This window comes from Aphelocoma coerulescens, chromosome 2, assembly GCF_041296385.1.
Source record: "Aphelocoma coerulescens isolate FSJ_1873_10779 chromosome 2, UR_Acoe_1.0, whole genome shotgun sequence".
Classification (NCBI taxonomy): domain Eukaryota; kingdom Metazoa; phylum Chordata; class Aves; order Passeriformes; family Corvidae; genus Aphelocoma; species Aphelocoma coerulescens.
The window spans coordinates 167,496,353-167,517,281 of NC_091015.1; the positions used below are offsets into that span (position 1 = coordinate 167,496,353).

At 51.4% G+C, this 20,929-nt stretch overlaps 3 protein-coding genes and 1 pseudogene across 3 annotated transcripts; all 4 read right to left on the bottom strand.

The window, feature by feature from the left end:
- Positions 1-2,344: 2,344 nt before the first annotated feature.
- On the bottom strand, positions 2,345-3,017 carry LOC138106049 (feather beta keratin-like; annotated as a pseudogene).
- A 2,733-nt stretch (positions 3,018-5,750) lies between these two features.
- On the bottom strand, positions 5,751-7,935 carry LOC138105310 (feather beta keratin-like). Its single transcript, XM_069005091.1, has 3 exons — positions 7,931-7,935; positions 6,294-6,445; positions 5,751-6,097 (listed from the first exon to the last, which is right to left on the bottom strand). Exons 1-3 carry the CDS (start codon positions 7,933-7,935, stop codon positions 5,751-5,753), a joined length of 504 nt encoding a protein of 167 aa, XP_068861192.1.
- Positions 7,936-8,768: 833 nt separating this feature from the next.
- LOC138106050 (feather beta keratin-like) lies at positions 8,769-9,558 on the bottom strand. Its single transcript, XM_069006070.1, has 2 exons — positions 9,438-9,558; positions 8,769-9,244 (listed from the first exon to the last, which is right to left on the bottom strand). Exons 1-2 carry the CDS (start codon positions 9,556-9,558, stop codon positions 8,886-8,888), a joined length of 480 nt encoding a protein of 159 aa, XP_068862171.1. The 3' UTR covers positions 8,769-8,885.
- Positions 9,559-17,085: 7,527 nt separating this feature from the next.
- Positions 17,086-17,878, bottom strand: LOC138106051 (feather beta keratin-like). The gene is made up of 2 exons (XM_069006071.1): positions 17,758-17,878; positions 17,086-17,564 (listed from the first exon to the last, which is right to left on the bottom strand). The coding sequence occupies exons 1-2, from the start codon at positions 17,876-17,878 to the stop codon at positions 17,206-17,208; spliced, it is 480 nt and encodes a 159-aa protein (XP_068862172.1). The 3' UTR covers positions 17,086-17,205.
- Positions 17,879-20,929: the final 3,051 nt, after the last annotated feature.

Here is a 20,929-nt window from a genome sequence, read left to right on the forward strand (position 1 = left end):
GTTCACCCACTGGGGTGGGTGAGAAAGTGCACCAATACCTCTTTTAGGAAATGTTTCCTCATTCTACTACCATCTGGCACAATTTGCTCTTCCAGTGCAGCATCACAAAAACCCTTCAGTTACTGAATCACAGGCCTGGATACACTAATGCAGGTCTATCCCTGCCTCTGATACAAGCCCGTCTGGGTGGCGTGTTTACTTTTGCTGGACACCAACAGCTCCATGTTCCTGTGTGGAGAACAGGGATGAGTGGTGACCCACAGACTCATCCTGGAACCAGTATAACTTCCTGACTCTCATCATCTTCCCGGCCCATCTACAGATCCGCTCAAGCAGGTTCCATGTCTTCCTTGTCTTTGGGGGCTCAGAGTTCAACACAGAACTCTGGTCTTAGTAGAAGAGAGGAGATGGTGAGGTTCCCCCTCTCTCTTGTCCTGCTCATGCTGTGGGGATGAACCCAGGACATGGAAGGTTTCTGGCTGGCGAGCACATGTGGCTGGGACACATCCAGTTCTTCATCTACCAACACTCCAAGTGCTCCTCCTTGGGGCTGCTCTCAGTCCCCTCACATCACCCTGCCTGTATCCTGCATATTTGTGATTTCTCCAGTCCAGTTGCAGGAGATTCTGCCCCTCTGCTACTCGCTGGTTATACTGGTGAACTCTGTTCATCTCTGAGTTACTGGAAATAAGGAGGAGAAGACTCTGCTGGAGAGATCAAGAGTACAGCCTTGAGGATGATGCGGGGCTGAACGTTTGGGATAGCCTTGGCCCATCACATTGGGACATTTTCCAGGCAGAAGCTGTTGCCTGGCACAGCCTGGTGAGTCGTGAGGTTGGGAGGGGAGTGTTTTTCTTCCCCCAGCTCTGAAATTCCATGTCATGCTCTAGAGGTAGTGTCCATCTGACCTTGGCAACAGATTGGTGAGTTGGTATTGGTTCCAGCATGGGTGGATGAGGGAAGAGGGACCAGTATCATGTAGCTGGACTTGTGCAAAGCTTTTGTTCCTGTTGCAGACAACATCCTTGTCTGTAACCTGGAGAGATGTGGACTTGATGGTTGGACTTGTTGGTGGATAAGAAATGGGCAGGATGGTCTCACTCAAAGAGTTGTGGTCAATGTCTCCATGTCCCTGTGTGAAGAACAGGGATGAGTGGTGACCCACAGACTCATGCTGGAACCATTATAACTTCCCATCTTTTCCAGGGACATGGAGAGTGGGTTTGAGTGCGCCCTTGGCAAGATTGGGGTGACACCAAGGTGAGTGGTGAGATTGATGGTCTGAAGCAAAGGATGGCATCCAGAGGGTTCTGGATGGGCTGGGTAGATGGGCTGGTGTGAAGCTCATGAAGGTCAACAGGGCAAAGTGCAAGATACTGCATCTGGATCAGAGCAATCTCAGTAATGGATATTGGCTTGGTGATGAGTTGATTGAGAGTATGCCCACAGAGAAGGACTTGGGATGTTGTTGGATGAAGAACTGGATGTGACCCAGCCATGTGAATGTGCTGAAGAAAAATCTCCCATGTCCTGGGCTCATCCCCACAGCAAGGGCAAGAGGTGAGGGGGCAATTCTGACCCTCTAATCTGCTCTGGTGAGACTGGAGTTGTGCTTTCAATTCTGGGACCTGAAAATAAGGATGCTATGGACCTACTTGAGCTGATGTGGAGATCGTCATGGAAGAGGATGTGGGGCTGGAGTAAATGGTGTCCAGCCAATGTGAACACACCACCCAGGAGGGGTTTGTATCAGCAGTAGGGATGGACCCGCATTAGTGTAGCCAGACCTGGTATCAAGAAAGTGAAGAGTTTATGGGATAAACTGGAAGAGTAAAGTGTGCCAGTGTGTGCCCGTGAGGGAAGAGGAGAATCTCAGGCTGTGAGACAAGAGAATTTTATTGAGGCAAAAGAACAGTGAAAGGTCATGAGCATCCACTAGAAAGGAGCTGGTCTGAGGTGCAGGTAGGGCAATCATCAGCCAAGGTCCTTTGCTTGCAGTAGGTTTGGCCAGAGCATCGATGGCTTCTTGCCCCACACTGGGAGCAGCCCGCTGGAGAGGTGCCCAATGGTCTCTGGCTGGGGAGAAGGGGTTTGCAGCAGAGGGGACTGGACAGAGCCAAAGGGGTGATGCAGAGCAGGCAGTGGGAGAAGAGGAGGAGGCAGATGGGCCATACTTGCAGGCAGCCTGGGCTGGCCCCTTGGCTGCTGCCTTGCCTGGTTGCCTGAGAGCAGGAGCTGGAAGCTCTGAGGCTGTTTGAGAGCCTAGGCTCAGAGAGGCGCCCTCAATGCCTGAGATGTGTTCCAGGGAGTGGATGGTTGGTGTCAGGGATAGTGCCAAGGGTCCTTAGCAGATGTAGCTGCCCCTTCTGCCATAGCAGCCCAGGCCTCCCAGCCCATAGGCAAATCCACGGCCGTAGCCAAGGCCATAGCCAAAGCCACCAAATCCACCAGAGATGGGCTGTCCCTGGGCACTGAGTTCAGTGCCAACAGCAGCCGAGGAGGTGGATCCGACGGTGGTGTTCTGGGGGAAGGAGGTCATGATGGGTCCTGGCAGGGTGATCAGCACTGGGGAAGGCTGGATGACAACATGGGAGTCCTGGCATTGCAGGGCACAGGGCTCGTTGCAGCTGTTGGCCAGCGGGGTGGGTCCGCAGGGTTGGCAGCGGTTGTAGCAGGCCATGGGTGTGGTGTGGAGGGTCCCTGGAAGAGAGAGGGGAGTGAAGCAGGGCAGGGGGTGTGGGGGTGTGAGAGGGCAGTGATGCAGGAGGGTGAGGGAGTGTGGAGGCTGTTGTGGGGCTGTGGGGAGGCGTGAGGGCTGCTGAGGCTGGGGCCAAGTGTTCCGGCAGAGAGGGCCAGTGGGTGCAGGAGCAGGAGGGTCAGGGTCTTGAGGCTCACCTGCTTGTCAGTAGGAGAAGGAGGAGAATGCGTGAGAAGTGTTTGAGGGAGAGTGGCACTGGGCCGGCTTTTATGCTGGTTGTGGAAGGGCAGGACAGCCTTGTCCCATGGCCTTGGAGCATTTTGCAGGCGGCAGCTCATGGGTGGCCCAGCCTGGTGTGTGATGAGGTTGGGAGTGTTTTCCTTCTCCCAACTCTTCAGTGTTTTGTCCTGCTCTTGAGGCTGTGTCCATCTGACCTTGATGGCAGCTTTAATGTGTGAGTTTCAGTGACCAAACCTGATGGTGATGATGTTTTTCAAGGAGCATTGAAGTCATGATGAAAGCTTTGTAGAGATGGGGTGTCATCAGTGAGATCGCCCTGTGTGCTCTGGTTTGTTGGTGTCTTGTGAAGAGGTGCCTCATTTCCCCAGAGCCCCATAAGGCTGGTCTGGGCTTTGCAGCTCTTCTGGGGGTGAGGGCTGTCCCCTTCCATTTCATTCTCTCCCTCCTTACCATGTTTCCAACTTTCCAAACCTGTCTATATGCCAGGCCGTTCCCCCTGGTATCACGGTGTCCCGCAGTGGTAGGGAGGAGAAGAGAGATCCAACAGGCAGGAATTGTGCAGCAAGATTGATTTATTTAACTCTTTTACAACTCTTTTATAGACTTTTTTCTTCATAGTCCAATTGGCCAAAGGATCAGCCATCCCTTGGGGTGATTGGCTAAAATCCTAAAACATCCGTTGTCAAAATCTTTTTCTACTGTACTACAAACAAGGCTTTGCACGGCCGCAGGTGTTCCTATTCTATAGAAGTCTACGAATATCTTCCGTGAGAGAGAAAAGTATCTCACGGGACTGGAAAGAAGCGGGAAAAATTCTTGCTAGCAGCAATATTTGTATCCACACACTGGAGATGGGCAGGCAATCCCATTTAGGTATTTTGGGAAGCCTCCCATGCTCCCCAAAGTCTTGTGTTTGTTCATGGTCGCCAGTGAAGGATAAGAAGAACAAGACATGTGAGGAGCAGTGGAAGGAACTGGATATGTTAAATTTTCAGAAAAAGAGAGTAACCTTGTAACTCTTTCAAGGTACCTGAATGGAAATCATCCGTTTTGGCTGGCTCAGCCTTGCAAGTCATGAGGTGGGGAATGTTTTCCTTCTAGCAACTATACCACTCCATGTCCTGCCCTTGAGTCGGTGTCCATCTGACTTTGGTGGCAGCTTTAAAGTGAGAGTTGGTGTTTGGGAAAGTTTTCATTGAAGATGGGTGTCAGAGAAACCAGAATAAACAACAAAAGCTTAGGAAAAATATGGGTGTCATCAGTGAGGTCACCCTGTGGCACCTGTGTGATTTAGTTTGTGGGTGTGTTGTGAAGAGGGGCCCTCTTCACCTTGCCAGGCGTGTCTGGCCTTTGCGGCTGTGCCAGACATTAGGACCTGCCCGTTCCAGTGCATTTACTCATCCCACCTTGCCCATGGCTTTCCAGAGACCTGGTTCCTGCAGACAAGGATGGGACAATTTTTTTCTTCCGCAAAGCACTGCCAAGAGCAGGTCAGAGAAGAAGATAATGAGAAGTTAGCATGAATTTTGGAAGGCAAAATCCTATATTAGTGACCTCTGTGTTACCTACAGAGAAGAACAGCTAACTGTGGATGATGAGAGAGACATGGCTGGTGTTAACCTCCAGCTTTTACCAAGGGCTTTTACAGTGTCTCCTATAGCATCATCCCAGACTATCCCAGAATGTACAGGTCGTGTAAGTGATCACTGAAGTCGACTGCTATGTTTATATAATGTGTAACGTTCTGGACCAAGAGCCTTGCGATCCGAAGTCCAGGTGAAGTCAAGTCTCAAGGGAAGTAGGTCAAGAGTCTTATCCATGGAACCAACACTGATCAACATCCTCAATATTCAGGTGGGTGTGTGCAGGCACTTCTGGGCTCCCCAGGGAAGGAAGCCCATGGACTTATTGAAGCACGACCAGTGCAAGGCCACCAAGATAAAGTAAGGGCTGGAGAATCTTTCACAGAGGATTGAGATACCTGGGACTCCCAGGAGACAAGGCTGGACAGGGGAGCGTCATCAGTGTGTGCAAATTCCTGTTTGCAGGGGATGAAGTTGAGGGAGCCTGGCTGATCTCAGCAATGCAACCATGAGGGAAAAGAGGGCAAGGGCAGAAAGTGAAAACAGATGGAATTCCATGGGCACAAAAGGCAAGAACTTTTCATTGTGAGGGTAGTCAGAGATGGGAAGAGGTGGTGGAGGCTCTGTCCTTGATGATCCAAACCTGAACTGTCTGTGGTTCTGGAAATCCTTGTCTTGCTTGAGGGCTCCCCAGGATTGCTGTCCAAGTGGATGATGTTGATTTTCTGTTTGCGGTGAGGGTTAGAGAGTCCTGCTGGGAGGAGACTTTGTCAAGTATGTGCTGCCATGGAGTGGCTTTGCCAGAGACATGCACAGGAGAGCATTGATGTGTCAAAGCCTTTGATGTATCAGGTGATGGGCTTGTGTCATGTTCTGGAAGGTCGTCCCACTCCTCCCTTACATCCCTTGCTGATCTTGGTTGGTACTGATGGTGACATCTTTACTAAGGAAGGTGTTTTGCCTCTCCTCCATCCACCCCAATGGCCTGTTCATTCCTGCCATTGTGTTGGGTGAGGATATGAGACCACTGGAATGCAAAACCAGAGGAGGCATCTAAGGCTTTGATGCAACAGAGCTTTATTGAGGCAAAAAAAAAACTGAAGAGAAAGGATAAGGAATTTGAAGGGAGTTGATCAGCGGTGCAGGTAGGGCAACCATCTCCTGCTTTACTTGTGGGAGCTGTTGCCAGAGCACCGAGCTGGTGGTCTCAGGAGTGGTGCCGAGGGCCCTTAGCAGATGTAGCCGCCCCTTCTGCCATAACAGCCCAGGCCTCCCAGCCCATAGCCATAGCCAAGGCCAAAGCCAAAGCCACCAAATCCACCAGAGATGGGCTGTCCCTGCACACTGAGTTCACTGCCAACAGCAGCCGAGGAGGTGGATCCGACGGCGGTGTTCTGGGGGAAGGAGGTCATGATGGGTCCTGGCAGGGTGACCAGCACGGGGGAAGGCTGGATAATGACGCTGGAGTCCTGGCACTGGCGGACACAGGGCTCGTTGCAGCTGTTGGCCAGCGGGGTGGGTCCGCAGGGGCGGCAGAGGTCGTAGCAGGCCATGGGTGTGGTGTGGAGGTTCCCTGGAAGAGAGAGGGGAGTGAGGCAGGGCAGGGGTGTGAGGGGTGTGAGGGGCGGTGATGCAGGAGGGTGAGGGAGTGTGGAGGCTGTTGTGGGGTTGTGGGGAGGCGTGAGGGCTGCTGAGGCTGGGGCCAAGCATGGTGGCAGAGAGGGTCCAGGGGTGCAGGAGCAGGAGGGTCTGGGGGCTTGAGACTCACCTGGTTGTCAGCAGGAGCCAGAGGAGAAGGCGTGAGGAGAAGTGTTTGAGGGAGAGAAGCGCTGGGCCGGCTTTTATGCTGGTTGTGGAGGGGCGGGGCGGCTTTGTCCCATGGCCTTGGGGCCTTTTGGAGGCAGCAGTTCTTGGCCTGCCGAGTCTAGTGAGTCATGAGGTGGGGAGTGTTTTCCTTCCCCTCAATTCGGAAGTGTCATGTTCTACTCTTGATGCCGTGTCCATATGACCTTCACGGCAGCTTTGAAATGAAAGTTTTTATTTGGCAGGATTTGCATGGAAGATGCATGTCAGAGAATGCAGAAGAGACAACAATAACTTCGGGGTGTCATCAGAGCGGCCATCCTGTTGCTCTTGTGTGGTTTGGTTTGTGGGTGTGTTGTATAAATGGGCCCCATTCTATTGCATCCTTGTCAGACTGGTCTGGGCTTTGCAGCTCGGCCATGTGTGAGGAGTTGACCCTTCCATCATGGTCATTCCTCCCCACATCACCACCAGGTGACCAGACCTGTCCTTCTGACTGGCCTTTCTTGTTGTTTCCACTCTGGCTTTGACACCCTGGTGTTTCTGGTGTGACACGTCCAAGGAACAGCTGCTGAGGGATCTGGAGAACAAGACTTTTGAGTAGTGGTTGTATGATCTGTGGATTTTTAGATGCAGACAAAGCAGCCAGAGGAGAGATCTTCTCTCTCTCCACAGCTTTCTGAAAAGAGTTTTTTTGCAAGACTCTTGTTGCTCTTTTCTCCCTTTTAGCAAGTGATGGCACAAGTGAAAATGGCCTTGAGTTACTAAACCTTGAGTTTACATGGTGATGGGCAGCCTTGTTGAGCAGTTCCTGCTTGAGCAGGTTGGGTTGGATTCCACGATGTGCTACACAAACAGAGGGGGATGGGACAAGGGGAAATTTCTTCCCACTACCGGGGGGTAGGGTTAGATGGGATATTGGGAAGAAATTCTTCCCTGTGTGGGTGATGAGGCCCTGGCACAAGTTGCCCAGAGAAGCTGTGACTGCTGCAACCGCAGTAGTGTTCGAGGCTGGGTTGGCCAGTGCTTGGAGCAACCTGGGATAGTAGAAGATGTCTTTGTCCACGGCAGGAGTTGGAATGAGTGAGTCCGCAAGGTCCTTTCCAAGCCAAACCATTCTACAATGAGTCTTTGGTCACCTCTGAGAGGTTCCTTGAGCACTAGTGATTCCCTTTGGTGTGATTCTGCTTCCTGGGATGGGCACGCAGTCCTGCTAAGGGAGAAAGTTCCTCACCGGGGAGTAGAATGAAGCCCTCACAATCCAATGAGAATGGTCAGTGATAGACTTGTCTGTGGCACTGAATGGATACACCCAAGGGCTCTGAGGGAGCTGGTGCAACTGCTCTCAAGCCACTTGCTATTCTTTGACAGCAGTCCTGGTTGACTGGGGAGGTCCCAGTTGATGGAGGCTTGCAAATGGGATTCTTCCCTAGAAGAAGGGCCAGAAGAAGAGTCTGGGCAACTCCAGGCCTGTCAGTCTGAGGCCGGTGCTGCAGAAGCTGCTGGAGCAGATCATCTTGAGAGTATTTAATGGCCCCTGCAGGACAACCAGGTGATCAGGCCCAGCCAGCCTGAGTTTAGCAAAGTCAGATCCTTCTTGACCAACCTCATCACCTGACCTCCTCAGTAAATGAGGAAAAGGCTGTGGATGACTTTTACTTGGAATGCAGTAAAGACTTAAATCTGCAGGCTTGGGAAGGAGTGACTAGGAAGCTGCCTGTGGGAAAAGGATCTGGGAGTGCTGGTCGACAGGTTGCTGCACATGGTCCAATGTGTCCCCAGATGGCCATGAAAACCAATAGCATCCTGGCTTTTATTACCTATAGTGGGGCCAGCAAGTCCATGGCAGTGACTGTCCCACTGTATTGGGTACTGGTGAGGCCACACCCTGAATCTGAGCTCAGTTTTAGGCTCCTCAGAGCAAGAAAGACATTGAGATGCTCAAGGATGTCCAAAGAACAAGGATGTTGGCGAGGAATCTACAGAACCATTTCTGTGAGGAGCAGCTGAGGGAAGGCTGGTTGCTTTGTCTGGGCACCAGGTCAGCTTGAACTGATTGATTCGCCCAGGTTCCTTGCGCACTCCTGCATTCCAGCGCTGGGATGTTCAGAGAGTCCCAGTGGTGAGGGGTTGGACAAATGTGTGCTGCCATTGAGGGGCTGTGTTGGAGATACGGGCACAAGTGCATTGGTGTGTCCAAGGCTTTGGGAAAAGGAAGGGCTTGAGCTCTATTCTGGAAACCCAGTGGATGGTTCTGCTGTTGACAGATATCCCAGGAGAGGTCTTGTGGCCCCTTTTGCACCCACACTGATGGGCTGTTGACCCCTGACTTTGGGCTAGATGAAATTGCAAGAGCTCTGGTAGAACAAAGGAGGAGGAGATGTCTCAGGCTATGTTAAAAGAAAATTTTATTGAGGCAAAAGAAGTACAAGGCAGGAGAAACAAGTGGAAGGGAGATGGTGTGAGGTACAATAAGGGTGACCATCAGTCGAGGTGCTTTGCTTGCCAGAGCTGTTGCCAGAGCACTGAGCTGGTGGTGTCAGGGATGCTGCTGAGAACCCTTAGCAGATGTAGCCGCCCCTTCTGCCATAGCAGCCCAGGCCTCCCAGCCCATAGCCAAATCCACGGCCATAGCCAAAGCCGTAGCCAAAGCCACCAAATCCACCAGAGATGGGCTGTCCCTGCACACTGAGTTCAGTGCCCATGGCAGCCGAGGAGGTGGATCCGACAGCAGTGTTCTGGGGGAAGGAGGTCATGATGGGTCCTGGCAGGGTGATCAGCACAGGGGAAGGGTTGGTGAGGACGCTGGAGTCCTGGCATTGCAGGGCACAGGGTTCATTGCAGCTGTTGGCCAGCGGGGTGGGTCCGCAGGGTCGGCAGAGATTGTAGCAGGCCATGGGTGTGGTGTGGAGGGTCCCTGGAAGAGAAGATTGAGGCAGGGCAGGGGGGTGTGGGGGTGCGAGGGACCATGATGAAGGAGGGCAGCGGGATTGTGGAGGCTGTTGTGGGGTTGTGGGGAGGTGTGAGGGCTGCTGAGGCTGGGGCCGAGCGTGCTGGAAGTGAGGTGCCAGGGGTGCAGGAGCAGGAGGGTCAGGGACTTGAGACTCACCTTCTTGTCGGCAGGAGCAGGAGGAGGAGGTGTGAGGAGAAGTGTGTGAGGGAGAGAGGTGCTGGGCCGGCTTTTATGCTGGTTGTGGAGGGGCGGGACAGCCTCGGCCAATGCCCTTGAGGCATTTTTCCGGCAGCAGCTCTTGCCTGGCCCAGCCTGGCAAATCTTCAGGCAGGGAGTGTTTTCCTTCCCACATCTGTGCAGTTTGATGTCCTGCTCTTGAGACCGTGTCCGTCTGACCTTCACGGCTGCTTTTAAGTGGAAGTATTAGAGAAATATTCTTTTGCTGAGGAGGCATGTCGGGGCAGTTTGAAGAAGTGACCCAAGCTTTGAAGGGGTGGGGTGTCATCGGTCACCCTCTGCCACTGGTTGTGGTTGCATTTAGAAGAGGGGCCTGTTTTCCTCACAGCCCTGTCAGGCTATTCTGGGCTTTGCAGCTCTGCCAGGTATTAGGACCTGCCCTACCAGTGCATTTTTTCCCTTTTCCTTTGTAAACACCTTTCCAGGGACCTTGTTCCTGCAGACAAGGATGGGACAATTATTTTCACCTGGAAAGCACTGTCAGTGCAGGTTGGACAAGAAGGTGAAAAGGAGTGGTTAGAGTTGATTTTGGAGGGCAAAATTGTATCTTAGTGACTTCCATGTTACCTACAGAGAAGAAAATCTTACTGTTAATGATGCGAGAGCCATGGCTTGTGTTTACCTCCACCTCTTAGCATTGTCTTTGACACTGTCTCCTACTGCAGCATTCCAAACTAACCAAAAATGTACAGGTGGTGTAAACGGTCAGTAAGGTGAACTGCTATTATTTATCAAATATTTAACAGGCTGGGCCTGGAGGCTTGTGATCCAAAGTCCAGATGAAATCAAGTCCCAAGTGATGCTGGGTCAAGAGTTGTGTTCCTGGAGCCAATGCTGTTCAGCCTCCTCAACAATAATGTGGGTTGGTGTGAGCAGTTCTGGCCTACCCTGGGAAAGAAGCCCATGGATTTAATGAAACCAGATCAGTTCTGGACCACATGGATAATGCAAGTGTTGGAGAGTCTTTCCTAGAGAGGCTGGGAGAGCTCTCAGGACTCTCAGGAGACAAGGATGGACAGGGGAATGTCATAAATGTGTGCAAATCTCTGATGGCAGGAAACAAAGTCGAGGCAGCCTGGCTGTTCTCAGCACATGTAAAGAAAAAGAGGGCAAGGGCATGAGTGAAAACAGGTGGCATTTCATGGGCAGAGCAGAGAATCCTTTTTCAGTGTGAGGGTGGTCACAAAGTGGAAGAGGTGGTGCAGTCTCTGTCCTGGGAGATCCATGTCCAATGGCCATGCTCCTGGACATCCTTCTCTGGGTAGGCCTGCTTAAGCAGAGGGGATGGAAGCACTTCCACTCCTGAGTTTCTCTAAATGTTGATGCCATAACTGCTTTTTTGGAGGGTTTGAGAGTCCCTCTGGAAAGAGAGATTGTCAAGTGTGTGCTTGATGCCTTGAGAGGCCTCCTAGAAACAGAGACTAGACATGAGTAAGGGAATTATGCACAGAGTGACTTTGCCAGAACACTGAGCAAGGCATTGTTATGTCCAAGCCTTTGTTGTAGCAAGTGATGGGCTTGTGACTTGTTCTGGAATTTCCCACCCCTGTGTTTCCCCCTGGCTTTCTGTGTACTAGAGGGGCCATCTTTGCTATGATAATTTTTGTGGTTCTTTTCCACCTTCCCTTAGAGTTTGTGGAGCCTTGTTTTGTGTAAAGTGAGATTGTGAGACTACTGAGGCAGGGCAGGGGTGTGGGGGTGTGAGGGGCGGTGATGCAGGAGGGTGATGGAGTGTGGAGACTGTTGTGGGGCTGTGGGGAGGTGTGAAAGCTTCTGAGGCTGGGGCTGAGTGTTCTGGCCAAGAGGGGCCAGGGGTGCAGGAGCAGGAGGGTCAGGGGCTTGATGCTCACCTGGTTGTCAGCAGGAGCAGAAGGAGAAGGCGTGAGGAGAAGTGTGTGAGTGAGAGAAGCGCTGGGCCGGTTTTTATGCTGGACCTAGAGAGATGGGACAGCCTTGTCCCCTGCTCTTGGGGCATTTTTTAGGCCGCAGCTCTTGGTTGGCTGAGTCTCGTAAGTCCTCAGTTTGGGAGCGTTTTCCTTCCCACAATTTGGCAGTGTCATGTCCTACTCTTGAAGACATGTCCATCTGTCCTTGGAGGCAGCTTTAAAGTGAGAGTTGGTCTCTGGGAGCTTTTGATTGTTCAGTGTGTGTCAGGGAGGGCTGAATAAACAACCAGAGCCCAGGAGATGTGCCATGTCTTCAGTGAGGTCATATTGCGGCATTTGTGTGCTGTGGTTTGTGGGGGCTGTGTGAGGACTCAGCTCATCCCCTTTTGTCTTGAATGAGATCAAGAGAGAGGAACTGGAAAACCAGGAACTGGTCAGGATGGATTTGTTTCATTTTTATGGTCCTTTTGGATTTGTGAAAATTACATGACAATGAACTCTTTCATTTCAAGTGTATTTCTTGACATCATTAAGAAATTCAAAAAACAAGCAACAAATGGTGTCTGATCCCTTTTTTACCAAGGCTGGTCTGTGAATTCACTTATTCTGTATTCAAGCCATAAAGTTTCGTATCTTATATCCTCTAAGTATTAATACTGTGTTCCTGTTAGCAAAACCCAGTAATTACTACCTGATGCTCAGTGTGCTCCTCTTTCCTTCTCTGTCATGTTAGGGGCATTTCTTCATAAAATTCTATGATTTCATCTCATTCTCTTGAGGCCTTTTCCATCTAACCTTGATGGCAGCTTTTAAGTGCAAGTTGGTATTTGGGAGGGTTTGCATGGAAGACAGGTGTTAGGCCAGGCCCAATAAACAACCCAAACTTAGGAGAGGTGTGGTGTCATCAGTGAGATCACCCTGTGGCACTCCTGTGCTGTGATTTGTGGGTTGTGTTTTGAAGAGGGGCCTCATTCCCTCCCAGCCCTGTCTGACTGCTCTGGGATTTGCAGCTGTGCTGCAGGTGCTGCCCCTTCCCTCACATTCCATCGCTCCCCTCCTTGATCCCACCTGGCTATGCCTTACACTACACATGACTTTTCCTGTTCACTGTGCTCTGCGGGTATCTTGGTGCCCTTCTTGCTTTTAAGGTTTTGATATCCAGGGTGGTATAGGTCTCTACTTGGGCTGAGTGTGAAGGGCTGAGGACACTTGTGATTGTCAGAAAGAGGATTTGGAAGTTGCCCAGGGTTGTTGGAGGTGAGTATAGCATGATCCTTGGCAACAAGCCAGGCAAATCTGCATTCTGTCAGTGTCCAGTATGGTGGCCTGAGAAAGGTCTGAAGGGCTGGACCCAGAGGCTTTTGGTCAGTGTCCCAAAATCCAGATGGCAGCAAGTCCCCCGTGCTGTAGGCCAGGAGTTGGATCCATTGGGCCAAGCCTGAAAATCTGACAGGTGCTGGACATTTGCTGGAGCTCAGCAAGGGCAGCTGCCAATGGCTGTTTCTTGGGAGGAGTCATCCCAGGTAGAAAGGAATGTCTGAGTATCAGATGTAGGAATTGTTTTCTTCTGGGAAATAGCCCTTGTGTTTCTGGGTGAGAAAAAATGGAGCAGGAGTTGTCCCTGTACCATTGTGGGACCCCCAGTCTCCAGATCAGGAGTGGGGAGAAGTGTTGTAATGAGGCAGTGGGAGGTGACTCTTGGTGTCTCCTGAACACTGGTGAGGTCCCATGTGAGGTGTTCTGAACAGTTCTGGGCTTGCCATGTGTAAATGAAGTAGATTTAGTGAAAGAAAACCAGTTCAGGGCCAGTAAGATTCCAAAGGGTCTGGAGGATCATTCCTAGAGGAGAGACTGTGAGAGCTGAGACTCCCAGGAGACACGGATGGACGAGGGGGTGTCATCAGTGTGTGCAAATTCCTGATGGCAGAGAATGAAGTCGAGGGGGCCCGGCAGTTCTTAGCAGTGCACATGTGGAGGACAAGAGGCCTTGGGCACAAGTGAAAACAGATGGAATTCCATGGGCAAGGCAGAAAAGCCTTTTTCAGTGTGAGTTTTGTCCCAGAGTAAAAGAGGTGGTGGAGTCTGTCCTGGGAGATCCAGCACTGAACTGTCCAAGGTCCTGGAAATCTGGCTTTTGCTGACTCTGATCAAGCAGAAGAGAATGAACCAATTGAACTCCACAGTTCCTGCCTAAGTGGATTAGGTTCCTATTTTATTATTTGGGACGGTTAGAGTGTCCTGCTGGGAAGAGTTTTTCGAGTGTGTCCTGTCACAGAGACACTTTGAGAGAGCCATGAACAAGAGAAATTTCGTGTGTCAAAGACTTTGGTACAGTAGGTGATAGGCTCGTGTCACCCCTCAATCCCTGCTTCCCATGCCAGTCTTGATTGTTCCTCATGGTCTCATATTTTCTAAGAAAGATGTTGAGCCCCCTTTCCATTCACCCCAATGGTTTGTTTATTTCTGGCATTGTGCTGGGTGAGGAGGTGAGACCATTGGAATTCAGAAAGATGAGGAGACATCTCAGGTTTGATGCAGGAAATCTTTATTGAGGCAAACGATGGAAAAGACAAGAGAAACAGGTAGAAGGGATCTGGTGTGAGGTAGAAGTAGGGCGACCATCAGCCAAGGTGCTTTGCTTGCAGGAGCTTTTGCAAGAGCACCGAGCTGGTGGTGTCAGAGCTTGTGCTGAGGGCCCTTAGCAGATGTAGCCGCCCCTTCTGCCATAGCAGCCCAGGCCTCCCAGCCCATAGCCAAGGCCGAAGCCAAATCCACCAGAGATGGGCTGTCCCTGGGCACTGAGTTCACTGCCAACAGCAGCCGAGGAGGTGGATCCGACGGCGGTGTTCTGGGGGAAGGAGGTCATGATGGGTCCTGGCAGGGTGACCAGCACAGGAGAAGGGTTGATGACAACATGGGAGTCCTGGCATTGCAGGGCACAGGGCTCGTTGCAGCTGTTGGCCAGCGGAGTGGGTCCGCAGGGTTGGCAGCGGTTGTAGCAGGCCATGGCTGTGGTGTGGAGGGTCCCTGGAAGAGAGAGGGGAGTGAGGCAGGGCAGGGGTGTGGGGGTGTGAGGGGGAGTGTGGAGGCTGTTGTGGGGCTGTGGGGAGGTGTGAGGGCTGCTGAGGCTGGGGCTGAGTGTGGTGTAAGAGAGAGGCCTGGGGGTGCAGGAGCATGAGGGTCAGGGGCTTGGGACTCACCTGGTGGTCAGCACAGAAGAAGCAGAAGGCATGAGGAGAAGTGTGTGAGGGAGAGAGGCACTGGGCCGGCTTTTATGCTGGTTGTGGATGGGTGGGACAGCCTTGTCCCATGGCCTTGGGGCCATTTGGAGGCCACAGCTCTTGGCTTGCCCAGTCTGGCAAGTCATGATTTGGGGAGTGTTTTCCTTCCCCTCAATTTGGCAGTGTCATGTTCTACTCTATGCCGTGTCCATATGACCTTCACGGCAGCTTTGAAATGAAAGTTTTTATTTGGCAGGATTTGCATGGAAGATGCATGTCAGAGAATGCAGAAGAGACAACAATAACTTCGGGGTGTCATCAGAGCGGCCATCCTGTTGCTCTTGTGTGGTTTGGTTTGTGGGTGTGTTGTATAAATGGGCCCCATTCTATTGCATCCTTGTCAGACTGGTCTGGGCTTTGCAGCTCAGCCATGTGTGAGGAGTTGACCCTTCCATCATGGTCATTCCTTCCCACATCACCACCAGGTGGCCAGACCTGTCCTTCTGACTGGCCTTTCTTGTTGTTTCCACTCTGGCTTTGACACCCTGGTGTTTCTGGTGTGACACGTCCAAGGAACAGCTGCTGAGGGATCTGGAGAACAAGACTTTTGAGTAGTGGTTGTATGATCTCTGGATTTTTAGATGCAGACAAAGCAGCCAGAGGAGAGATCTTCTCTCTCTCCACAGCTTTCTGAAAAGAGTTTTTTTGCAAGACTCTTGTTGCTCTTTTCTCCCTTTTAGCAAGTGATGGCACAAGTGAAAATGGCCTTGAGTTGCTAAACCTTGAGTTTACATGGTGATGGGCAGCCTTGTTGAGCAGTTCCTGCTTGAGCAGGTTGGGTTGGATTCCACGATGTGCTACACAAACAGAGGGGGATGGGACAAGGGGAAATTTCTTCCCACTGCCGGAGGGTAGGGTTAGATGGGATATTGGGAAGAAATTCTTCCCTGTGTGGGGGATGAGGCCCTGGCACAAGTTGCCCAGAGAAGCTGTGACTGCTGCAACCGCGGTAGTGTTCGAGGCTGGGTTGGCCATTGCTTGGGCAACCTGGGATAGTGGAAGATGTCTTTGTCCACGGCAGGAGTTGGAATGAGTGAGTCCGCAAGGTCCTTTCCAAGCCAAACCATTCTACAATGAGTCTTTGGTCACCTCCGAGAGGTTCCTTGAGCACTAGTGATTCCCTTTGGTGTGATTCTGCTTCCTGGGATGGGCACAGAGTCCTACTGAGGGAGAAAGTTCCTCACCGGGGAGCAGAATGAAGCCCTCACAATCCAATGAGAATGGTCAGTGATAGACTTGTCTGTGGCACTGAATGGATACACCCAAGGGCTCTGAGGGAGCTGGTGCAACTGCTCTCAAGCCACTTGCTATTCTTTGACAGCAGTCCTGGTTGACTGGGGAGGTCCCAGTTGATGGAGGCTTGCAAATGGGATTCTTCCCTAGAAGAAGGGCCAGAAGAAGAGTCTGGGCAACTCCAGGCCTGTCAGTCTGAGGCCGGTGCTGCAGAAGCTGCTGGAGCAGATCATCTTGAGAGTATTTAATGGCCCCTGCCGGACAACCAGGTGATCAGGCCCAGCCAGCCTGAGTTTAGCAAAGTCAGATCCTTCTTGACCAACCTCATCACCTGAGGTGCTGATGTGACCTCCTCAGTAAATGAGGAAAAGGCTGTGGATGATTTTTACTTGGAATGCAGTAAAGACTTAAATCTGCAGGCTTGGGAAGGAGTGACTAGGAAGCTGCCTGTGGGAAAAGGATCTGGGAGTGCTGGTCGACAGGTTGCTGCACATGGTCCAATGTGTCCCCAGATGGCCATGAAAACCAATAGCATCCTGGCTTTTATTACCTATAGTGGGGCCAGCAAGTCCATGGCAGTGACTGTCCCACTGTATTGGGTACTGGTGAGGCCACACCCTGAATCTGAGCTCAGTTTTAGGCTCCTCAGAGCAAGAAAGACATTGAGATGCTCGAGGATGTCCAAAGAACAAGGATGTTGGCGAAGAATCTACAGAACCATTTCTGTGAGGAGCAGCTGAGGGAAGGCTGGTTGCTTTGTCTGGGCACCAGGTCAGCTTGAACTGATTGATTCGCCCAGGTTCCTTGCGCACTCCTGCATTCCAGCGCTGGGATGTTCAGAGAGTCCCGGTGGTGAGGGGTTGGACAAATGTGTGCTGCCATTGAGGGGCTGTGTTGGAGATACGGGCACAAGTGCATTGGTGTGTCCAAGGCTTTGGGAAAAGGAAGGGCTTGAGCTCTATTCTGGAAACCCAGTGGATGGTTCTGCTGTTGACAGATATCCCAGGAGAGGTCTTGTGGCCCCTTTTGCACCCACACTGATGGGCTGTTGACCCCTGACTTTGGGCTAGATGAAATTGCAAGAGCTCTGGTAGAACAAAGGAGGAGGAGATGTCTCAGGCTATGTTAGAAGAAAATTTTATTGAGGCAAAAGAAGTACAAGGCAGGAGAAACAAGTGGAAGGGAGATGGTGTGAGGTACAATAAGGGTGACCATCAGTCGAGGTGCTTTGCTTGCCAGAGCTGTTGCCAGAGCACTGAGCTGGTGGTGTCAGGGATGCTGCTGAGAACCCTTAGCAGATGTAGCCGCCCCTTCTGCCATAGCAGCCCAGGCCTCCCAGCCCATAGCCAAATCCACGGCCATAGCCAAAGCCGTAGCCAAAGCCACCAAATCCACCAGAGATGGGCTGTCCCTGCACACTGAGTTCAGTGCCCACGGCAGCCGAGGAGGTGGATCCGACAGCAGTGTTCTGGGGGAAGGAGGTCATGATGGGTCCTGGCAGGGTGATCAGCACAGGGGAAGGGTTGGTGAGGACGCTGGAGTCCTGGCATTGCAGGGCACAGGGTTCATTGCAGCTGTTGGCCAGCGGGGTGGGTCCGCAGGGTCGGCAGAGATTGTAGCAGGCCATGGGTGTGGTGTGGAGGGTCCCTGGAAGAGAAGATTGAGGCAGGGCAGGGGGGTGTGGGGGTGCGAGGGACCGTGATGAAGGAGGGCAACGGGATTGTGGAGGCTGTTGTGGGGTTGTGGGGAGGTGTGAGTGCTGCTGAGGCTGGGGCCGAGCGTGCTGGAAGTGAGGTGCCAGGGGTGCAGGAGCAGGAGGGTCAGGGACTTGAGACTCACCTTCTTGTCGGCAGGAGCAGGAGGAGGAGGTGTGAGGAGAAGTGTGTGAGGGAGAGAGGTGCTGGGCCGGCTTTTATGCTGGTTGTGGAGGGGCGGGACAGCCTCGGCCGATGCCCTTGAGGCATTTTTCCGGCAGCAGCTCTTGCCTGGCCCAGCCTGGCAAATCTTCAGGCAGGGAGTGTTTTCCTTCCCACATCTGTGCAGTTTGATGTCCTGCTCTTGAGACCGTGTCCGTCTGACCTTCACAGCTGCTTTTAAGTGGAAGTATTAGAGAAATATTCTTTTGCTGAGGAGGCATGTCGGGGCAGTTTGAAGAAGTGACCCAAGCTTTGAAGGGGTGGGGTGTCATCGGTCCCCCTCTGCCACTGGTTGTGGTTGCATTTAGAAGAGGGGCCTGTTTTCCTCACAGCCCTGTCAGGCTATTCTGGGCTTTGCAGCTCTGCCAGGTATTAGGACCTGCCCTACCAGTGCATTTTTTCCCTTTTCCTTTGTAAACACCTTTCCAGGGACCTTGTTCCTGCAGACAAGGATGGGACAATTATTTTCACCTGGAAAGCACTGTCAGTGCAGGTTGGACAAGAAGGTGAAAAGGAGTGGTTAGAGTTGATTTTGGAGGGCAAAATTGTATCTTAGTGACTTCCATGTTACCTACAGAGAAGAAAATCTTATTGTTAATGATGCGAGAGCCATGGCTTGTGTTTACCTCCACCTCTTAGCATTGTCTTTGACACTGTCTCCTACTGCAGCATTCCAAACTATCCAAGAATGTACAGGTGGTGTAAACGGTCAGTGAGGTGAACTGCTAGTATTTATCAAATATTTAACAGGCTGGGCCTGGAGGCTTGTGATCCAAAGTCCAGATGAAATCAAGTCCCAAGTGATGCTGGGTCAAGAGTTGTGTTCCTGGAGCCAATGCTGTTCAGCCTCCTAAACAATAATGTGGGTTGGTGTGAGCAGTTCTGGCCTACCCTGGGAAAGAAGCCCATGGATTTAATGAAACCAGATCAGTTCTGGACCACATGGATAATGCAAGTGTTGGAGAGTCTTTCCTAGAGAGGCTGGGAGAGCTCTCAGGACTCTCAGGAGACAAGGATGGACAGGGGAATGTCATAAATGTGTGCAAATCTCTGATGGCAGGAAACAAAGTCGAGGCAGCCTGGCTGTTCTCAGCACATGTAAAGAAAAAGAGGGCAAGGGCATGAGTGAAAACAGGTGGCATTTCATGGGCAGAGCAGAGAATCCTTTTTCAGTGTGAGGGTGGTCACAAAGTGGAAGAGGTGGTGCAGTCTCTGTCCTGGGAGATCCATGTCCAATGGCCATGCTCCTGGACATCCTTCTCTGGGTAGGCCTGCTTAAGCAGAGGGGATGGAAGCACTTCCACTCCTGAGTTTCTCTAAATGTTGATGCCATAACTGCTTTTTTGGAGGGTTTGAGAGTCCCTCTGGAAAGAGAGATTGTCAAGTGTGTGCTTGATGCCTTGAGAGGCCTCCTAGAAACAGAGACTAGACATGAGTAAGGGAATTATGCACAGAGTGACTTTGCCAGAACACTGAGCAAGGCATTGTTATGTCCAAGCCTTTGTTGTAGCAAGTGATGGGCTTGTGACTTGTTCTGGAATTTCCCACCCCTGTGTTTCCCCCTGGCTTTCTGTGTACTAGAGGGGCCATCTTTGCTATGATAATTTTTGTGGTTCTTTTCCACCTTCCCTTAGAGTTTGTGGAGCCTTGTTTTGTGTAAAGTGAGATTGTGAGACTACTGAGGCAGCGCAGGGGTGTGGGGGTGTGAGGGGCGGTGATGCAGGAGGGTGATGGAGTGTGGAGACTGTTGTGGGGCTGTGGGGAGGCGTGAAAGCTTCTGAGGCTGGGGCTGAGTGTTCTGGCCAAGAGGGGCCAGGGGTGCAGAAGCAGGAGGGTCAGGGGCTTGATGCTCACCTGGTTGTCAGCAGGAGCAGAAGGAGAAGGCGTGAGGAGAAGCGTATGAGCGAGAGAAGCGCTGGGCCGGTTTTTATGCTGGTCCTAGAGAATGGGACAGCCTTGTCCCCTGCTCTTGGGGCATTTTTTAGGCCGCAGCTCTTGGTTGGCTGAGTCTCGTAAGTCCTCAGTTTGGGAGCGTTTTCTTTCCCACAATTTGGCAGTGTCATGTCCTACTCTTGAAGACATGTCCATCTGTCCTTGGAGGCAGCTTTAAAGTGAGAGTTGGTCTCTGGGAGCTTTTGATTGTTCAGTGTGTGTCAGGGAGGGCTGAATAAACAACCAGAGCCCAGGAGATGTGCCATGTCTTCAGTGAGGTCATATTGCGGCATTTGTGTGCTGTGGTTTGTGGGGGCTGTGTGAGGACTCAGCTCATCCCCTTTTGTCTTGAATGAGATCAAGAGAGAGGAACTGGAAAACCAGGAACTGGTCAGGATGGATTTGTTTCATTTTTATGGTCCTTTTGGATTTGTGAAAATTACATGACAATGAACTCTTTCATTTCAAGTGTATTTCTTGACATCATTAAGAAATTCAAAAAACAAGCAACAAATGGTGTCTGATCCCTTTTTTACCAAGGCTGGTCTGTGAATTCACTTATTCTGTATTCAAGCCATAAAGTTTCGTATCTTATATCCTCTAAGTATTAATACTGTGTTCCTGTTAGCAAAACCCAGTAATTACTACCTGATGCTCAGTGTGCTCCTCTTTCCTTCTCTGTCATGTTAGGGGCATTTCTTCATAAAATTCTACGATTTCATCTCGTTCTCTTGAGGCCTTTTCCATCTAACCTTGATGGCAGCTTTTAAGTGCGAGTTGGTATTTGGGAGGGTTTGCATGGAAGACAGGTGTTAGGCCAGGCCCAATTGTTCCGGTTTGGCCACATTTAGAAATATATCCTCTGAGAGAAGGCACAACTACCCCTTCCCCCCCCCCAGGTTCGGGAAAAAATAAATTTTCCTCGAAGGAAAGTGAAGAAGATAAAACTATTTATTTACCAAACACACGGGAAAAGGAAAATAAGGCTAAATAATAAAATGTTTCACTGTGGAGGAAAAAAACCTGGGAAAGTGTTAAGAGTCCTCCCTTTGGTCTCCTCGGCGCTGGGGCTTGGGCCAGGGCCAGGCCCTCTGTGCCCGGTGGAAAGTCCTCCCGATGTGCTCTGAGGTTGAAAAAAAACAGTCCAGTATAAAAGGGAGAAAATCC

Coding starts and splice junctions, on each gene's coding strand:
- LOC138106051 (XM_069006071.1), bottom strand. CDS start 17,878: ATGCCTCAAGGGCATCGGCCGAGGCTGTCCCGCCCCTCCACAACCAGC. Junction 17,565..17,757: donor CCTCCTGCTCCTGCCGACAA/GAAGGTGAGTCT, acceptor AATCTTCTCTTC/CAGGGACCCTCCACACCACA.
- LOC138106050 (XM_069006070.1), bottom strand. CDS start 9,558: ATGCCTCAAGGGCATTGGCCGAGGCTGTCCCGCCCCTCCACAACCAGC. Junction 9,245..9,437: donor CCTCCTGCTCCTGCCGACAA/GAAGGTGAGTCT, acceptor AATCTTCTCTTC/CAGGGACCCTCCACACCACA.
- LOC138105310 (XM_069005091.1), bottom strand. Junction 6,098..6,293: donor CCTCTGGCTCCTGCTGACAA/CCAGGTGAGTCT, acceptor CCCTCTCTCTTC/CAGGGAACCTCCACACCACA.